General features: G+C 30.6%; 2 protein-coding genes across 5 annotated transcripts in view; both read right to left on the reverse strand.

Moving 5' to 3' along the window:
- LOC124357041 (D-aminoacyl-tRNA deacylase 1-like) overlaps nt 1–19,264 on the reverse strand; it is a 28,975-nt gene extending 9,711 nt beyond the window's left edge. The window contains exons 1-4 of one of the 3 annotated variants that reach the window (XM_046808431.1): nt 8,271–8,408; nt 5,126–5,279; nt 4,463–4,553; nt 1,392–1,497 (exon numbers count right to left, since the gene is read on the reverse strand). In XM_046808431.1, coding sequence (XP_046664387.1) covers nt 1,392–1,497; nt 4,463–4,553; nt 5,126–5,168 — 240 coding nt within the window. In that variant the 5' untranslated portion in view covers nt 5,169–5,279; nt 8,271–8,408. Of the gene's footprint in view, nt 1–1,391; nt 1,498–4,462; nt 4,554–5,125; nt 5,280–8,270; nt 8,409–18,977 lie in introns of those variants that run through there. The other 2 variants (XM_046808433.1, XM_046808432.1) reach the window with 2 other exon arrangements.
- LOC124357040 lies at nt 8,312–19,365 on the reverse strand. Of its 2 annotated transcripts, none has more exons than XM_046808429.1 (2): nt 19,341–19,365; nt 8,312–9,348 (listed from the first exon to the last, which is right to left on the reverse strand). In XM_046808429.1, exons 1-2 carry the CDS (start codon nt 19,348–19,350, stop codon nt 8,327–8,329), a joined length of 1,032 nt encoding a protein of 343 aa, XP_046664385.1. In that variant the 5' UTR covers nt 19,351–19,365; the 3' UTR covers nt 8,312–8,326. The 2 variants fall into 2 exon arrangements, with proteins under 2 accessions (XP_046664385.1, XP_046664386.1); XM_046808430.1 differs by lacking the exon at nt 19,341–19,365 and adding an exon at nt 16,304–16,453.
- Between the last annotated feature and the right edge of the window lie 967 nt (nt 19,366–20,332).

The following is a 20,332-nucleotide window of genomic DNA, read 5'->3' on the forward strand; positions in this document are numbered from 1 at the left end:
CATATATGCCTAACTTATTTCCATTGTGTTTGCAGTTTCTGAGTTCTTTTTTGTACTCAATTAGTTTGTTTTGTTGTATTGTTGTTTTGTTTCTTTGTAGTGTCACTTTAAAATATTAACAAACAACTAAAACTAAGTTTACAAACAGTCTTGGCATTGCCTTACAATATTATACCTACAAATCCGTACATATTTGTTAAATAATCTAGAATAATAACAAAGCAAAAATAATACATCAACCTTAACTTTTTAAAACTACACTAAATTTTAAAAATGAAACCATGTTACTCTGTGTCATTTTGTTTGTGTGTTAAAAATTTCCCTTTTCCTTTCCAAGAAGTTGGTTTATTTTGAATGTATTAATATTTGTTTTGTTTACCCATAAGGTATGCAATTTTTTTGTAAAATATGCAAACTTGTAAAAAAGCTGTTATATTAACAAACATCCATTTACGTGCATATTATGATGTAATTAAATTACCATTTATTAATATGTTTATAAAATAAAACTGTGTAATAAGGCTCAATTAAAATATTTAAGGACCATTTCATTAAATTTATTTTACCATTCATTAAAAATTAATAAGCTTCATTGATTCAAACAAATGGTCAATTGATTCAAACAAAATCAATGAAATCAAACCAAAATATTTCTGGGAAATTTAAAGTAGGCAACAAGGTGTTAATGGAGTAGAGTAGAGTAGAGAGTAAACTCAATAATTTAAATTCATGTTTTTATTTTCTTACATCCTAATCAAGCACCTTAAAGAAAATAAACAGCATTAAAATATCACTTGGTATTTTATAAAAATGAATGTATTATTATGTCTGGGTGGCCTAAAAACAAAGGTTTACAGTTATAATTTTCAAAAGTTTTCCTGGGTGAGGGCCCCCTCCTTCCTGGGGTGTATTCCATACCCACCGTCTGAGCTTCCCGCTTTAAGAGTTCCCACACCTAAAATTTTAGAAATTAAGCACTGGTTAAAGTTAATTACTGACAACAGATGATTTGAACGGAACATGAATATAAACATTTATTTCACATATTAAATACTGTTGTAATAAGAAGGAAGGATTTGTATAAATAAAACAATTGATAGTTTGTAAAAGTGGGAAATAAACTGCTTGGATATTTGAAATATGAAGCAGTGAAATGCTCCCTTATAAATTCAAGAGATTTTTTAAATCAAAGTAAAATGTTTGTTTAATATAGTTATAATTAGGATTTATACAAAGGCATTGATGGTAAAATGAGATTTTCTTGTATGTTAAAAAAATATTTATTTTGTAAAAATAAGTGCATATTTAAGATATATTGCTGCTCAAATTTTCAAATTACGAAATTTGAGATTAGTTTTTTTTTTTTTAATAATTTCTAATTACTATCTTACCTCGTAACCTTTCTCCATGACATTCCTCACCCATTTGACTGGCTTAGCCTTGGGTGTGTCATTCCGTATCTCCTCAAATAGCTGAGCATTCAGGACAGTATCGACACTGCAATTAAATTCATACAGGGTTTCTAGAGAAACAGTGATCTTATTCCTTTTTACAAAATACAAAGTAGAATTATGTCATACCTTATGTCATAACAAACTTCACTGAGGTTGCATGTAAAATTTAAATTTATAGCTATTTGATTATTATCATGTTCTGCAGACAGATAATAAAACAAGAAGTCTACACAAAAAAGTTGCAACCTAGAACTCATTCTTGTGGAAATGAAGTTTCATTCAAAATTTAAATTCTCTATATAAAATCTTCTACAACATTATCTTGCTACATTATTTTTGTTCAAAAATTGGTTTTTGTAACAGTTTGTGTATAATAAAAGTCTATATACCAAGTCACTAACAATAAGGTGTATGTGTTGTGATAGGGTATGTTTGAATCTGTTATAGTGTATTGAGTTTGTTTACAAATTTATTTATTTTCATATTTTAAAATTGTTACCCATAAGAACAATGTAAAAATATTTGCTACCGCTCAGCAAATATTTGCTTGAAATTTTCATGGAGTGACAAGCATACAAGCATTGTCAAACTTAGTGCCCCTCATATAAAAATGAAGCTGCATGCACAATTTTCAATTTCTATAGCTTTAGTTCATTTTCAAGATATTGTAAGAACAGACTGATAGAATTTGCACCTCCATTACTTATATTTAACCTTCAAAATTTGCAGCTTCTGCAAAAAACCAGATACATTTATAGGCTCCTGTTCTCTAATGTCTTTTGAGCTCAAGGAATTTCTTTTCTGCTTTTACACAATAGAAGAGTACAGCGTGGGTTTGAGATATTTTCAAAGAGAGCCATGTCATATGTTAACATCCCAAGTAACTAGTTTTACCTCTTCCTTGCTTAGGTCTAGAAGCATAGTCCAACCTTTAGCACATGAAGAGATAAAACATTTTAAATTGCCTAAGGCTTTTCTCCATGTCTTGGATCTGACCCTCTTTTCCCAGGCATTTATTTCGGAGCTTTACTGTAGAAGAAAGCTACTCTACAGCCTGGTTCTGACCCCACCAAAGATTTTCAGTGTCTATCATAGCAGGGCACCTGCTGTTTCAGTACTAGAAATATTTTTATGACGCAGCATCCAATCAAGGGACAATGTTGTTCCTATCCGCCAATTCCATTAGAGAGTATTTCTGCACTTCCATACTACTTTTGATCAAAAGAGCAAACATCAAGTGCCATTATAGCTGCCTGATTATCTGATAATATTAGGTATTCTGCACCTTTAGGTCCATTCCGTATGAGCCTTCTGGCACATGTTTTAATTGCGAGTTCTGTTTGGAACACTGAAGCTTAGCGTTAAGTTTATTGTAACACTTAATGGTAAATGTCCGTAATCATGTTTTTCTTCAGAGACCAACTGTTTTGCTCTCTTTTCACATAATTGTGTTTTTTTATTTGTTTTTTTTTGTTATACAACATATATCATTAAACTGTTATAAATACTCTAAAACTTAGTATAATAGCTAATTTATAAACATCTTAACTTTTTTTTAGAAATGTAACTGTATTAAAATAATAATCTATAGGAGAAGCCAACACGGGCAGTCTACCAAATTAAATTAAAATGGTACTTGTTACAATTCAAGGAACCAATAAAAAAAGAATACAGACTATTAATATTGTACAGGAATGTCAAGGGACGGGATAAGGTCTGAAATTAACCAAACTTTTGAATAAAAAAAATTTGAATTATCCAAGTTTTAACTATAATGACATACTTTTTTATTCAATAATAAAAGGAAAAATACATAGTTTTATATTAATTTTATATGTCTATTTTTATTAAACTTTCAAACAAATTTCTGGAATTAATACCTTTAATAGATAAATAAAGCAAAATTCAATCTAATCAACCTATAAAACAAACACAAAATAATCCGTCAGTAGATTAGTGACACCAATTTGCAAGGGCCTGTACATTTTTGCACTATTGTTGTTAGTGTAGCACCTCACCTAAAAGATTCGTACTACATTTTTAACTCTTTTTTTTGTAAGATCTGAAGCTTTGATACAGAACTGTTTATCACATTACTCAGGCTGGGCTCAGATGGTTTGTGTGTGAAAATACCATGCCCATATCAGGATTTGAACTTTAGTTCCTGGAGTGACCAGCTGAGAAAAGGACCAATCCTTAAACTACCAGAGACATTTTTGAGCCTAGATCCGTTACTTTCTATTCAATTACCTTCAAACAAGTTTTGTATTTGTAATAGGAAATACAAAACACTTGTATTAAACATTTGAGGAAACTAAATCACAGAATTAAGAACTTTGTTTAATACTACATGCTTTACAGATTCACATTGAACGTAAAAGTTGATATGATACATTTATATCATATTTAATATTATTTATTGGCATGAGATAAATTTATTGAAAATAATGATTAGAAACTCGATCATACTTGGTATTTCTAACTTAGAGATCCTGCTGTTAGCTAAAAGTTAAATCTCAGAACATGCTCATGTTCATTCCATTAAAGCCAAACAACTTGTCCTAAGCTACCAAGCATACACAACTATTACCAATATTTTAAATTACTGACAGAAAATATTACAAGTGATCTAATAACACATCACAAATTTTGTAATCTGCAAGTTACTAATCTTTACCCATATTGATATTCCTTTTTCATAATATGAAAAGTTAGATTGTAACTTAAAATGTAGTTTTATTGTTAATGTCTAACATTTAACCTCCACTCTAGTTTGTTTTCATTGATTTGACATTTAATTCTAGTAGTAATATTAACCTTAAATTTCACACATAGTTATCATTTGAAGCTAGAGCATCATGTTTCTTCATCCCTATTAGATCAAATTCATATATTCAGTTAATCCTCATAAGTACTGAACTGAATAACATGATAATAATCAAAAATTACTATTATCACTAAAATTCAAATTGAATTTAGTTGTTGGAAATTAGTTATTAATTACTTACATGTAATCAGCATCTCTTTCAGTATCATTCTGGTACAGGCCCAAGAACACGAGAAGGCCTGGACCCATCACAGATATGAAGGCTCCCCCCGCTTAAAATAATGAAGGAACACAAATATCAACAAAGATTTGCATTACAATGTTAAAACACATTGTTGGCACTAAGTTTGTATCAAGTTAAACATGATTACAGCAATGCTAAACCTGTTTCTTGCAACAATTAAAAAAATAAATCACGCTTGCAAAATCTCATAAAACTTAAATTAAAAACTGTCCTACTTGTTTGCAGGGATTTAAGTAAAAAAGAAAACTCAAGTAAAAAATAAATCAAATCGAAGAAATGTAGTTGTGACAAACAGTATATGACTGATCTGCAATTTCACTATTCTTACAACACAATCAATGTTCCATACAGCAAACTAATAAACTAGTATAACAACAGTATGGTTGATATTTCCATTTCTAAAACTAGAAATTGTTTAAACAAAATTAATTTAAAAGAATAAACATTACAGATTTACACAAACTGAAAAAGTTAAATTTGTAAATTTTGAAGTAATTGTAAATGTAAAGTAACGTTACATATCACATTTAAATCCTGACCATCAATTTCAATTATAATTAAAATGGAATAATGTACTGTTGGAATAATAGGTTTCCTTACCTGATACTTTAGTTTTATTAACATTTTGTATTAGAGCTTTCATGGTCTCTGACACTGAGAGTACAACTGAGATCTTATCACTCTGATCTTTGATAAGTCTTTTACATCAACAACATTGCAGTGTACAGTATTTGGTAATAACACGAATGAAACTCTGGAATCATTAATATACTTCAACATAATTGATTGGTATAAAAATGAATAACATTGTATACTACAGTATGATTTATTGCTATTGGTTGTTAATACTGTAATTAAACTTCTTTATATGAATGTACATTGCTGATGTAAATTAGAATTATCAATATTATTTTATCATTATAAAAGAGCATTTGATGTGTGGTGAAAAAAATATCAGGGCTTGAAGCAATGTTCTCTAGTTGAGGGATGGGGAAGTAAAATAGGCTACATCTCAGAGAAGAGATAGATTTTTCAATGTTATGAAAGAATAAGTTGTTATTCGAACCATTTTTAACTCCAAGGAGATGGCATGACAATGTTAAGGATAAGACTTAATTAAATTATACAAATATTTAAAGATTCAAACTATTTATGCAAATTTAATGAGTTACGCATATTGGAAACATACAGGTATTAAAAATAAAAACATTTGCATAAATACAGGTCAAATAAAAAAATGTATAGTAGAAAATAAAAATTATCTCATTGGCTGAGCATTAGTGAAACCTATCACTTGAGAGGCTGGAAAAATTTCATTTCTGCCTATTCACACAATATTTAAAAACGAACTGACTTGAAAATTTGCATGAAGCATCATTTTTATATGGGCAACACTGAGTTCTATGATAGTGAATGTCCAACCATGAAATTCGGCTGAGCATCATTTGAAAACTATCACTAAGTAGGCTGACACAAGTTCTCCTTCGTCTGCCAGGGGGATGTAAAAATCTCTTTTCTGTGTCTGTCTGTTTACAGGACATCTCGACAATGAAATGAGCTAGAGATTTGATATTTTGCAAGCAACATCAGCAAGCTTGCTTTGCGGCTCATTGTATGACGTACTCCTAACCCACAATATACTGGATTATTAATTGATTTTATCAAAGATTTCAGATCTTAAAAAAGTTAAATTAAACAAGCTTTAATTTGTTTATGAGGGCCAGACTTATATATTTCTATTTCTTTTTTTTATTAGGGGAAAGGAGGAGGTTAGATCAAGCTCATGGTTTGTATAATAGTAGGTATTAAAGAAACACGATGTTCGGAAAATGTGAACTAAAACTTTGGAAAATGGTTAAAACGATTTGATTACCCAAAATGTGTACTATAAATAGATACCATGTGTACTATAAATAGATACCAGTGTGCACCCTTATCACTTACTCAACCCTTTGTGGTCGGTTGGCCAGCATTGTTGCCATTCCTATGCCAGCTCAGAATTGCTTTGTTTGAAACGTCTTCTTAGACCAGGCAACCAGTACTGTTGACCCTAACAGTTTCTGTGTTAGCTGGGACTTTTAATAATTCGCTTTTTCACCAAAGGTCGTATGTCAAGCACAGGAAAACGCAAGATAATAAAATCAATTGCCTTGGAGGATATTTTGGTAAGTGCAGCTATGGAGCTGATACATAAATATTGGTTGCCAGTAGTGCTAGTTACCCGTCCTAATGGGACAATTCTTAAAATACAGCTCCTAGGGTACATGGATCTATCTACAAGGTAGTAGTAATCCACACCAGTGTTCCATAACAGGCTTTGCTGAGATTGCAAAATTTCAAGTCTATAGGTAATTTCATTCTTGAAATGTCCTTCAGAAATACGATCAGGAAAAAATTTTTTACATCCTCCCACGTAGATAAAATAGTAATTGTGTCAACCTACTGAGTGATAGATAGACTTCAATGACACTCAACCAAATCTATGGATATACATATACCATCATGGAACTCATTCTTGTAAATGTAGAAATAAAGTTTCAAGCAAAATGTAAAGTCTATAGGTAAGATATATACAGGTAGATATCGTGCAGACAAAAATTACATTTTCCACACTCTTTGAGTGACGGGCTTTGCTAATGCTCAGCCAACTATTATTTATTAAATTGATGATGCATCATTTGAATTAAGTACAGAATTACAGTTATTTGACATAGATAAGTGTTAAATTAAAACAAGCATGGACTGGAGTCCGTTTATGTTATCTGAATATGTCCGACTTTAATGTATATATATAATTTTATTACTACAGATTCCTACGATATTCATAAACATGTTTATATTTAAAAGAAAAAGGGTTCTAATTGAATAATTATAGAATTAGTATAAATAAAGAGTATTCTAATGTAGCTTTCAAGTATCACAATTTGACCCCCGACTGAACCTGCCATGCCCCAAGAACTGATCAGAGTTTCGTTAAGTTTAAGTTTGGGCCAAAGTAACTGATTTTATACAATGTACAGTATTTACAATTAATAACTGTACTGGTGGCCTCTTGATTTTAGTCATATGAGTATATTTAATTTCTTTAACGGACTTACTTTTAGTCGTATAATTGTAGGAGATATCTCATTTTAAAGATATGAATAATACGCATTCAAGTGCTTTCTAGTTCTTTCAATATTTTTACGGTTATTCAGAAAAATTTTATATTTCATGTTTTGAATATTAACAAAATTATACATGTTAAAAAAATTACGAAGTGTTTGGATGTTTATTAATTTTATTTTAAAAATTATACACCTAATTATATGACCAAAAATAAAGATGTAAAAATGTTTGAAAATTTAGCAGTGTTATTTTAGGGTAAAAATTCAGGTCATTTCACTATAGATGGCTATTAAAATTAAAAATACATGAAACGTAAAACTTGATTTAATGCAAAGTTACAACAATTTATAGCCTTGTCAGAGGATTTTAATTACTTTTCTCATAGAGTCACTGATTTGAATAGTTAGAATGTCTGGAGAGTTTGGATGGACTTAAGTGCAGCTCTCTCTGTCACAACTAAAGCCAAACTGTGAGCTGAAAATACTCACTTGACTGTCAATATGGGTATTTTTAACTAAATAAGTAACAGTGGGCCGTGATTTACAGGATAAATACTGTACCCACATTATATGTAGTAAAATGTACTTATATTTTTGTTACAATTACAGTGCTGAACTGTGTTTTTTTCCCTGCTTACCGTTTAGTATCATGTACTGGTATTACAATAATAAAACAACAAAATTTTTTAACGTTTTATTTTCTATACTTCTTGTAACTGAATTTGTAGGTCTCTGCATCATCTGAATCATAACCAACTTCATCATCATCTAGTTCCTCTTTATAAATTTCTAAGAACACATCATACTCGAACCTGGAAAGTCCTGCAATATCAGAAACAAAATCATCATCTGTTTTATTTACAATAGATTCCAGTTTTGGATTCTTACTAAGTTTTTTATTAAAGTCTTTTGAAGGCCTTTTATAAATCCCTGCCCTAATGAGAAACTCATGTCTAGCTTTGATATGAAATAAACTATGAGCCAGAACTCCACTTGAAACTATATCAGACTCATCAGTACACAGTTCGTTGAGATAATTTAATTTGTCAACGATTATTTTCCAGTTTTCTTCTAGTGTGTTAGGAGCCAACATAAAAAGTTTTCCCACTCGCTTCTTATTTTCAAAGTAAAGCTGATACTGTTTGATCCGTTTTGAAACAAAAACATGATCCACCTCTAAAAAATGTGGATTTGAGGTCAGCACTTCAAACATCAGCTTTTCTCCTAAACCAGATTCAGTCCATGCCTGTATCCTTCTGACCATATCGTTATTTTTTATAGATAAAACTTTTGGCCATCCTTCTAAAATAGACAAAATTTCAGCATTTTCGAATCCACACTTAATTAACGTGCCTACAGTATCACTCCATAAATTTGCTCTAGTCTTTAGTAAAGCTGGTTGATTAATCATTAACTTTTTAATATCTGTGTCAGTAAAACCAAAGTCCTGCATGATACCAACAACTGAAACTACTAGTGGAGTCATTGGTAACTCTGCAATTTTTAAATCACTGTCGGTCTCTTCTGGATCAGCCTGAGCAGCTGGAGGAGTTGCTGTCGATTGATGCCTGAGATGACATGTGTTAAAACTGAAGATTGGACCGATAGATCTTGTAGGTTGTTGGGGGTTACAGCCTGATCTTACAGATGAAACAATGTTGTTAAGCTTTTTTATATCATTAATGATTAGTCTTGAACAAAATCGTATCATTTTACCTGAAACAAACAAAAATATGAAATAAATATTATAAGATTTAGGAGACTTTATTTCTCTACAATTTGAGGTGAAATAGGATACTCCTCAAGGTAGAGAGGGGAATAGAAAGTCAGATTAATGGTAGAGTAAATAAATTTTCAATAGACTCATCTTTTTGATTATATCTTCTTAAAAATGTACTGTAATAATGGTTTTTTATTACATTTTTTATACACGATTATTTTTACATACTAAGAACAAAAGAATTAGCTATTCATCTCAACTGATAAAGTTTGAGCCCTATAACAATAAATTCGTCTTCAATTTGCTGGGGGTTACGCCCCAGGCCCATAAGTGGGTTGTTGGCCAAATTCGGGGATAAGACGAATTAGGTATTATTTGAATTCGGAGATAAGGTTTCCAAATCTCATGTTCACTATTGTTTCTTTCTTGAATAGTGAATAGTGCGGGTCTTAATGCTTCACTAATGTTCAACCAAATGATGTGTGATGTATAAAAATAATCAATAGATTCTGTAAAAAATGAGCTTTTTCTTGAGATCGAATCTAATCAGACGAAATATATACTATATTAAAGTAAAAGAATAATTTAAGCTATGAAATTGACAAGAATTTACCAAACTTTTGAATTTGAGGGGTATTTTTGGGACGGGAAATAGAGGTACGAGGAAATATTAAAGGACCTTTTTTAAAGATCACTTATCAGATTTCCAATAATGATATTGCATTAGATTTGTGTTCTGACCTCTATATCGGTCAAAATTGGTCTTTGAATACAAATAAACGCGGAAAATTCCCTAAATTGTTCCAAGGTTTTGATTCAAACACATTTTGTGACTTAACCGTTAAAAATACCACAAAAAGTGACTGGACTTTTCTTGTGGGAAATTTAAACTTCAGAGGCGATTCTGCCGTTAGATTTGAGCTACGACCTTTGGTTTTGCCGGTACAGAGCTCGGTAGAAAAGACTTGCTTTCTATTAAATTTGAGATAGCTCTAACGGTTCACCCACAATCGGGCTTCAATTGTATACCATTTCAGTCAGTCGGTCAGTTACACATGAGGCTGTATATATATTAGGTTATTAGTCATGTAGTATTACTAGTAAGAATCAAGAATCATTTATTGTCGTCCCACATATGTTATATGCATTGACAAAGTCAATCCATCCATTGACAAAGTCAGATAAGGTTTACAATAATGTACTATTAAATCAACAGTCAAGAACACCCTCTCTATAGAGAAATGCAAATAAATAAACAATTAAAAAATTGTCAAAATATAGTATTAATATAGTATTATTAATGCTAAAATAAATAATAATAAATAAATAATAGCAATAACAAACAACAGATAACAATAAAAACAATAAATAATAATTGTTAAAAATTAAAACAGCATTATTAAAATTTCCTGCAGATAAAAATGAGTGTCAATTGAGAGTGGTGCACTTGATAATTGATCTGATTGCTGATGTAGCATGTTAATAACTAATACAAATTATTGATACATTTTATAGGTAAGACAATACATAATTACAGTATCTAACTACAATATTGTAGCTTAAAAATATCTGAATATGAATAAGCACCATCATGCCGATTTACGTCTCATGTTGTGGGTGTTGTCTTTCGTTTGTATTGTTATTGTGAAGCCAACTAGAGTTAAGGGACTTTGTCATAATACTTCTACTATCTAGACAAAGAGGACATTACAGTTTTAAGAAGTCGTGGTTTAGTTAGTTTTTCCCATTTATTTATTTATTTGAAGTTGTGATTGTTAATTTACATTATTTATTAAAATTATACAAAGTTATGGTTTGTTAAGTTGACAAGATTTGTTTTACCTCTTACAATGTTATCCACCCGACAGACTAATGGATTTAGCCACATGAATCCATAATCAGACTCTATAGAAGTAATAAATTCCTTAGATTTCTTTCTTAAAACATCGGATTGTGAAATTCTTTGTTTAAATGAACATTGGTGTACACAGGCTGAATTAAGCATATATCTGCCCCAAGACTTTCAACTAGCAAGTAGCTACTGCAGGACTATACCTTATGGTGGAGTGGTTGTTTTGGTTAAAAATTCACTTAAATATGTGTATGAAGTTGTTACAGTTGACTCTCTATGTCAGCCTAAACATTTTGAAGCAGCTATGATAGCTCTTCCTGAAATTAAACTAATAGTGGTGTCAGTGTATCGAACTCCTGATGCAAATATAGATTTTTTCACAGAAAAAGTTGCAAACCTTTTGGACATAATTGAAATTAGTTATAAATACAAAAATTTTAAGATTGTCATTGCGGGTGACATTAATATGGACCCAAGTTGTAATAATTTTCATATAAAAAATTTTGTAAATATGCTGAAATCCTACGACTGTTTCTGCCTGAACTCTGAACCCACCCGGTTGCACTCGTGTCTGGACAATTTTATCTCTAACTTTCAGCCTGGTACTGTTGCATGTGAAATAACTCAGCCTCACCTCTCGGACCATTTGGGACTTCTTCTCAGAATCAATTCACAATACCTAACATTGAACAATGAAGGAGTTTCTCATAATAGCAGACCTAGAACTATTACATACACATTGACAAACAACTTCTGCATCAATAAGTTAAAACATAGGTTAAGTAGGATTAACTGGAGTAATGAGTTCTCATTAGCTTGTAATGTTGATGAAGCTTTTAAATCATTCATGCAAATTTTATCTGAAAATTTTAATGAGTTATGTCCTATAAAAACTAAGATTTTAAAAAACAGTGGTGATAAAAGCTCTAGGTCAGTTATAAAACAAAATTGGTACACACCCTACCTTGGTAAAATTAGGCTACTGTTGGACATTAGTTATGATAAAGTTAAAGCAAACCCTAGCCTTATCCTAGCACATAATAGACTTAAGAAATTTTATAGAATGCAAATAGATTTGGCAAAAAAAGCTGCAAATGATAAATTTATATTAGAATCTAATAATCAATGTAGAGCAGCATGGAAAGTTATAAATTCTGTAACAGGCCGTGTAGCAGACAAGAGTGTAAATGCCAGTATACCCATTACAGCAAATCAGTTTAATAATTTCTTTGTAAATATTAGTAATAGTTTAAGTAATTTGCCTAGCCAAAATGTAACTAGCTCCTTGGATATTTTAAGCTCATCTTCTATCAAAACTCCTGTTTCACCTTTCAAATGGCAGGAGATTAACAATGTTGATATTCATAATACTGTAAAAGAATTTGCAACTCTAAAGCTGAAGATGTTTTTGGTATGTCCAATTTTTTGGTCAAAAATATTATTGAAGATATCTCCTTTCCCTTATCAAACCTTATCAATTGGATGTTTACTGTAGGCACCTTCCCACAATGTTTGAAAATTACAATTACTGTTCCAATTTTTAAAAAGGGAGATAAGTCCTGTATAAATAACTACCGCCCTATTTCCTTAATTGCTGTAGTCTCTAAAATAATTGAAAGGTTACTAAAAAACAGATGGAATATTTTTTTGAAAATAATCGGATACTGAATCCTGCTCAATATGGCTTCAGAAGTAAATTATCTACCATTAAGGCTCTTGAAAAGGTCATATCTACTGTTCTCGAAAGTTTTGAAAACAAGGAGGAAGTTGCAACCTTGTTGTTAGACTTAAGTAAAGCGTTCGATTTAGTACCACACAGTGAGCTAATTGATAAATTAAAGTATTATGGTGTAGTGGGGCGTGAGCTGTCTCTTCTCACCTCTTACTTGTCTGATCGTTATCAGTTTGTAAAGGTTGGTGACCAGAGGTCAGACCTTCAATGTGTGAGAAATGGAGTCCCTCAGGGCTCTGTTCTGGGTCCTTTCTTATTTGTTATCTTTGTTAATGATTTGCCTGATTTTGTACCAAATAAAAGTGTTCTTTATGCCGATGACACCACTCTATTGTCATCAAACAAGGATAGCATGCTAAATAAAGTGATAATTAATTACATGAACGAAAGATCCTTCCTCTGGTTTGATGCTAACAAATTAAGAGTAAACTATGAAAAAACTGAGGAGATTGTCTTTAGTTTGAGCTCAAAGGTGGACAGTAAATCTGTAAAACTGCTGGGCATAAACCTGGATTCTAAGCTGAATTGGTGGGTTCACATAAACTCTCTTTGCTCTCGCTTATCGAGGGTTATTTTTCTATTGAAAAAATTAAAGTCCTGTACAAGCAAAAATCTAGTTATGAATGCTTACTTTGCTTTTTTTTAATGCTCACATTACTTATGGCACTCTCTTGTGGGGCAACTCTGCTGGTGCAAAATTAGTTTTTAAGACTCAAAGAAGGGCATTACGAGTTATTGCAGGTATTGGTGAAAGAGATTCTTGTAGGCCTGTATTTGTTGATCTAGGTATTCTTACCCTTCCATGTATATTTATTTTGCAAAGCCTAATTTTCCTTAAAGAAAATCTTAATTTATATAAATTTAGAAGTTATGTCCATAACTATAGTACTAGATCTCAGAATTTGATAGACCTCAAATACTTTAGATTAAGTAAAACTCAGAACAGCTACATGTACATTAGTGTAAAACTTTTTAACCTCCTACCACCAGATGCAGTTACCACTACTTTAAGGAATTTCAGAAGTTGTCTTGTGAAATGGCTGAAGCAGAAGGCTTTCTATTCAGTAGAAGAAATACTTTTACATGATTTAAGTGACCTTAAATTTTAATAATGCTATGTTTTAATTTTTAACAATCATTATTTATTGTTTTTATTGTTATCTGTTGTTTGTTAATTCTATTATTAATTTATTATTATTTATTTTAGCATTAAGTTTTAATTAATACTATATTTTGACTATTTTTTAATTGTATATTTATTTGCATTTCTCTATAGAGATGGTGTTCTTGACTGTTGATGTAATAGTACATTATTGTAAACCTTATCTGACTTTGTCAATGCATACAACATATGTGGGACGACAATAAATGATTCTTGATTCTTGAAGTTTGATCTGTTACATGATAATTGCCACCTCAAGAAGTTTTATTAGTCACCATCATAATAGGATGCAGCAGCATCATTTAATATAAAACATTATTTTCTTTTAACAAAAAATTCCCTGCATTCACTATCAGGCCTATAATTTTATACATCAAAATACAACACCACGGTTTACAACAAAAAAACCAATGTGCAAAAGTTACCTGTTGGCCACAACAAATATAACGTGATTGCGATACATCTCAAATGCATAAAATACTATATGGTAATTCTCTATTACTTTGTTACTTGCTACACAACACATTTTTTTTACTATTTTAATATATATTAAAACAATTCTTTTATCTGATACCATTACGATTAAATAAACTAAAAATAAATAAAGAAATCCTCTGTTCTTATCTATTATTTGAATTACAGAATATAATTGAGTACTTGCGTGCTATAGATAGTTATAAGTGTAAATTTAACTTTACCTTATCCAATTAAAAAATAATGGAATATCCATTGAGATCAGAGTGCTTATGATGCCTGAGCTTGAATTTAGGAACTATCATGAGAGATATTTTTAAATATTAGACATGCAAGTTGGTACCACTGAATCCCACACTAATTTATGATTGGTACCGTCACATGCCAAATAATCCCACATGTTCTAAGTACAAGAAAAGTATTGACTAGAAATGTCCACAACTATCAATGTGGGCTTCAATGGCATGTTCTGTGCCGACATGAACTTTGGTGAAAAAAGAATGAAAAATATCCTTATGATAGTATCAAAAAACCAATCTCAGACCAAATTCGAGCACCTATAACTCTCAGATAAGAAGTGGCTTGTCACATGGATAATGAACATCTTATCTATGCCTTTATCTCAATTTATTTTTCTGCCCTCAAATTTTTGTATTTCATTACTTTTATATCAGACAGAACTTGTTCAAGTAATTACAAACCAATCATGCAATAGTTTAAAATTACATAGTTGAATAAGTAGTTTAGAGAGGATATTTTATATTAATTTATTAAATAATTATTCTGAATGATTACTGGGTTGAATTCAATTCCTTTCATATTTTAATATGACAAACATGCATTCCTTAGAAAATAAGAAACATGAAAATTAAGTGTTGGAAAGCCATTGCTGACCTAGCTGAGCTATAAGATTTATTGTTCACGTGCTATGCCACTCATTATCTTGTCCAATTTGAAGAGAGGTTTAAGTTGCTCAAGTAATCTGAGCTTGATTTTTAGGTACTAGCAGCGTGAGGTGGTGCCAAGGGCCCACGTGCAGAAGCCTGCACTGATGGCCAGGGGAATCTCATATTGCTTGCTACTGACATCAGCCATTGCTCCATCTCTTGTGTACCATTATTCTTTGGATACACAAAAGAGTAATAGTGAAATTTGACCCAAATAAATTACTTTTTTGTTAATTTAGACCTTCTGAGAATAAAATTTCATATCGGACAGACACAAGTGCCTCCAGCCATCAGTGCAGACACCTGCATCAGCACCACCTTTACTGATGGCAATAAACAAAAAACATCCCTTAAGGTAGTATAATCACTAAAAAATAAAATTCTAGATGGTCTTATCACGAATGCCTCCGACCATTACAGTTAGCTAGAAAAACAACTTGACAGTAAACAAATATTATAAATTCACCTAAAAGTAACTTCCTACTATTTTAAAAGACAATAAATTAGTTCCACTTTTAATGTTCTAAAATTAATTATTTATCATTTTAGTTCCCAAAAACCTCATATTGTTTTGTTCAGGAGGACAATTGCAATAGATTAATGGCGCAAATCTCGTCACTAGTGTAAATAAAAATAAATTTAAAAATAATGCAAACAAATTTAACCAAACTTTCTACAAACAAATAAAACAGTGTAAAAAACAAATACAAGTTTGCTAAACTAAACAAAATTATCATAACCATAACTTCCTAATTTCATATTTAGTAGCCTACAATCTACTTACAAACCACCTGGTATCGTAGATCACATACAAATATTTCTTCTCGATTTACAGATAATATATGATCACAAACAAACTTTTAGCTTATTCTCCACTCTTAAAAACCATGATGACTAATTAAAAAGGAATAAATTAATTTCCTATTAGTTTAACTGTTTATGTAATCCATAGTCAAACAAAGAAATAGCTTTTAAAACCAGAGCCACTTATATCAGGCCGATACAATATTTTTTTCTTAGAAGGTCAAAATAAAAAAAGGCTATTTTTCAGATATCAAATTACAGAATCAAATTTTCTTGATTTCAGGTTTATTGAATGGTTATTTTACATAGGCCTATTCAAAGATGGCGCCTATTACATCGCCTGCACGGGACAGTTATTGGTACTGTACTAAGCTGTTCTGCCCACAGAACACTCAAATAAGCTACTGGCACAGATAATGTTGAAAATCATGGCTGCAGTATAATAAGTGGCTATCACCACAAATCATGATTATCGATCAAATCATCGATATTGATATCAAATCCTCAATATTTATGACTATCTAAGGGTAGGGTCCAATAAGCGGACCCGGTTTTTTATATTGAAATTGGCAAACGATATTACTTAATCATAACCATCGATATAATCAATCGATACTGATTAATTATTTTTAACAATTAACTTAAATAATCTATATGAACAGCTGTAAACACTTTCAAATAATACAATTAAGGTAATATTTTAAATTTCACATATAAGTAACATTGTGTATTAAAATGGCTGTCAATCTTAGGAAGCTTCACGAAATTGCTTTAAAAGACGATAAAACATGTTTTTTATGGCTTCAGAATGTTGGGTTAGTACCTAAGAATCCATTATGTGATATTTGTGGAAAGGTAACAAATGTAACTGTCAGAGGAGCTAACATGGTCGTCTTCAGATGCAAAAAAGAAGGTAATGGTGGACACAACTTTAGTAAAAACGTTTTCGTTCTGTTTCATTTAGTTAAAGTTATGAGTTTCCCTGATTTTGGTTATGTTCATTTATTATTTGTTACATCATTAAATTCACATTTTAATTTAAAACATATGATTGTTATTACTTTTATATCGATTGATAGTCTATGATTCGATATGCGAATATTAGGTATCGAATATTAGGTATCGATGATTATATTCTTCGATATAAAAAACCGGGTCCCCTTATTGGACCCTACCCCTATCTAAAAATACTCAATACAAAATATCTAACCACATTAAGTATAGTTATTTCAAATAACAACATAGTTCTGATGGTTTTAAATCTAAAAAATTAATATATCAACGATAAAAAAAAATTCTATACTATATAAATGCTACAAACACAACAATGTAACGTTTACTTAAATTTTACTATTACACACAAAGAACACATGTACATCGTCATTGCAATTTCCGCCATCAGTCAAATACCAAAACATGATTTTAATTTTAATTGGTTGGGAGCAATAATGTCAAACTGTATTTCATTTTAGACTTTTAAAATTGTACTATAATAAAGCTATACTTTTATATGTAAAAGAAATGTATTTCTTTCAGATTATATAAAATTAAAAAAAACTTTATTTAGACTAGGCCTATGTTAGAGCAGTGTAGTACATAAGATTACTTTATCCAATCTATGGTATTTCTGCATGTACTGATGCTGTCAAGACTACATTAATTAATTAAAAGGTCATATTTGGTTTGATTCCAACTAAAATAGTACATGATTTTCAATATACTCATAATACCAAATATAGAATGTTCAAAGAAAGTCTTCTCAACTGCGTTTTTTGCAATGTCGTGTTTGTTCTAACTTTTCTTGCAGTGAAACACTATTTGATTTCCACCTTTAATTCTAGTTTTCAACTCCTCACTACAAACTGGACTCTTTGAATTTAAAGGAGCAATGTAATTATCTTGTAACCATTTAAAACATTGTTCAGTTTAATAAAAATACTTTTTGAGACAATAATTACATGTTCATCACCATTGTTTGGCCGATGTCACTAGCCTACTCAGTACGTAAATGAAATAAAAACAGCTGCTGGCAATGATTAATTATGAATATCTAGGCCTATAGATTAAATGTTGTTTTAGATATATTTCTAATTGATAATCATGATTCGATAGCAGTAGTGGCCGCTTATATACTGCAACCATTATCATAGGTAACAAGAAGCACAGTACACAAATACAATGACAAAATGACATTTCCATTTTAATTATTAAAAACATAGTTAGTTACTTATAATTTTAGCCCCCTAAAACCATACAATAGCTAATAAAATGACATTTTTATTAGCCACTCCAATTGTTAACTTCACATAGCAAAAAGTTGTATGCAACTCATGGCAGTTAATTTCATATTTATCTACAAAAAGTGGGAATTGAACATACAAAATTACCCTAGGCTACATAGTTAAAAAATTTGAAAGTAAAGTTAATAGACATATTACAAATTGCCTAGAAATGTTTGATTTTGAAAGATAGGCTACCTGTAGAAGTTAACCTAGTAAAAGTACAGTAATTACACAAATACAGTTAGTTTAGTACTGAACATACTGTAACCTATGCTTCATTAGCTGTAAATGTTTTTCAATAATGAAACTAAACGATAAATAAAAACCGATTAACATTTTATTGATGCCTTAAGAAAAATAATAGCAACTTACACAGATTAGCTCTAGAAGAAAATACAGTATATAAAATAGAAGTCTAAACACTAACACAACAAAACACAAACATATGACAGTAGTCAGTGCCAATGTTCAGTGTTTGTAGTTTGTATGTTTGTTTTGTTATTTTTCTATTAATCATATAGACCGGCTATTTAACAAACATACAGCTGTAAAGTTCCCTGTTTTTATTGTCGTTGCCTTAATATTAATTTTATACTGTGAGTTATTTTTAATGTATAATAATGTAACATTTGGTGTCAATTCATGGGATTTCCAAGATGGGATTTATGTATCGGTTATATATCATCTATCCGAAGGCCAATCAGGCTAACAGAAAAGGATAATGGCTATCAATACCGAGTCCCATAATAGGATTCCGATTATTCACGAGCTCCTCGTGGACCAACAACAGGAGCTGATTAGAAACCTCGGAGAGAAAGAGTAAGGGCAGAGCAGAGCAGTACCGTCAAACCTGAACTTACGGCTGATCAGCGACCTCAGTTCGAAACGGTTCTGATTTCTATTTGATCTATCACGAAGTAATTAGTCGTTTTATATCCGAACATGTCTGAAATATATTTAAATTATGTATAACGTATACTGCAATAATGTTTATTCAATTAATTATATTATGTTTATATCCGAAAAGATCTGAAAAACATAGAAATTATGTAGAACTTATACTACATTAATATTTATTCAATTAATTACATTAGTATTGAACTTTCTGTATGCCTCTAAAGACACGACGAAATGTGAAATGGTGCACAACAAATATTGCAATAAAATGTCATATTTTCATCTTATTTTGCATATAGAATTAAAACTACGGTACATAATATATTATATTTTTATTCCAATGGAAAGCTATTAAAATAATAGGACAAATCAACACATTCATATACACAATTCACCATATTTTAATATAGAGTCTTTAATTGGTAGTACACAAATAATTAATTAAGCTACAACAGCTGTAATAAAGGGTTATCACAGTAGATTTGTTAAGAACTAGAAATTAAATGGATTAAACCAGAAACTTGTGAGCAAACGTTCAACAAAAACATAAAAAAAGAAATATTACAAAATCAATGACAACTACCTAACTTAAATACTTTGAAAAATACAACAAACAACATAGCGCGTGACATCTTTAATAAATACAAAGTTTTCAAAAGAGATTGTGGTAATGTAATTACAAATTCAGTTTAAGATCATATACGAGTATATGTTTGTTGTATTAATTTAAATACCACTTTTATGATTGCGTAGAAATATCGATATAATACATATGACGAAAATAATTTAATCCTACTGATCTCTAATGCTACGAATATACAGATATGGAA

The sequence above is a fragment of the Homalodisca vitripennis genome, chromosome 3 (assembly GCF_021130785.1).
Source record: "Homalodisca vitripennis isolate AUS2020 chromosome 3, UT_GWSS_2.1, whole genome shotgun sequence".
Lineage (NCBI taxonomy): Eukaryota > Metazoa > Arthropoda > Insecta > Hemiptera > Cicadellidae > Homalodisca > Homalodisca vitripennis.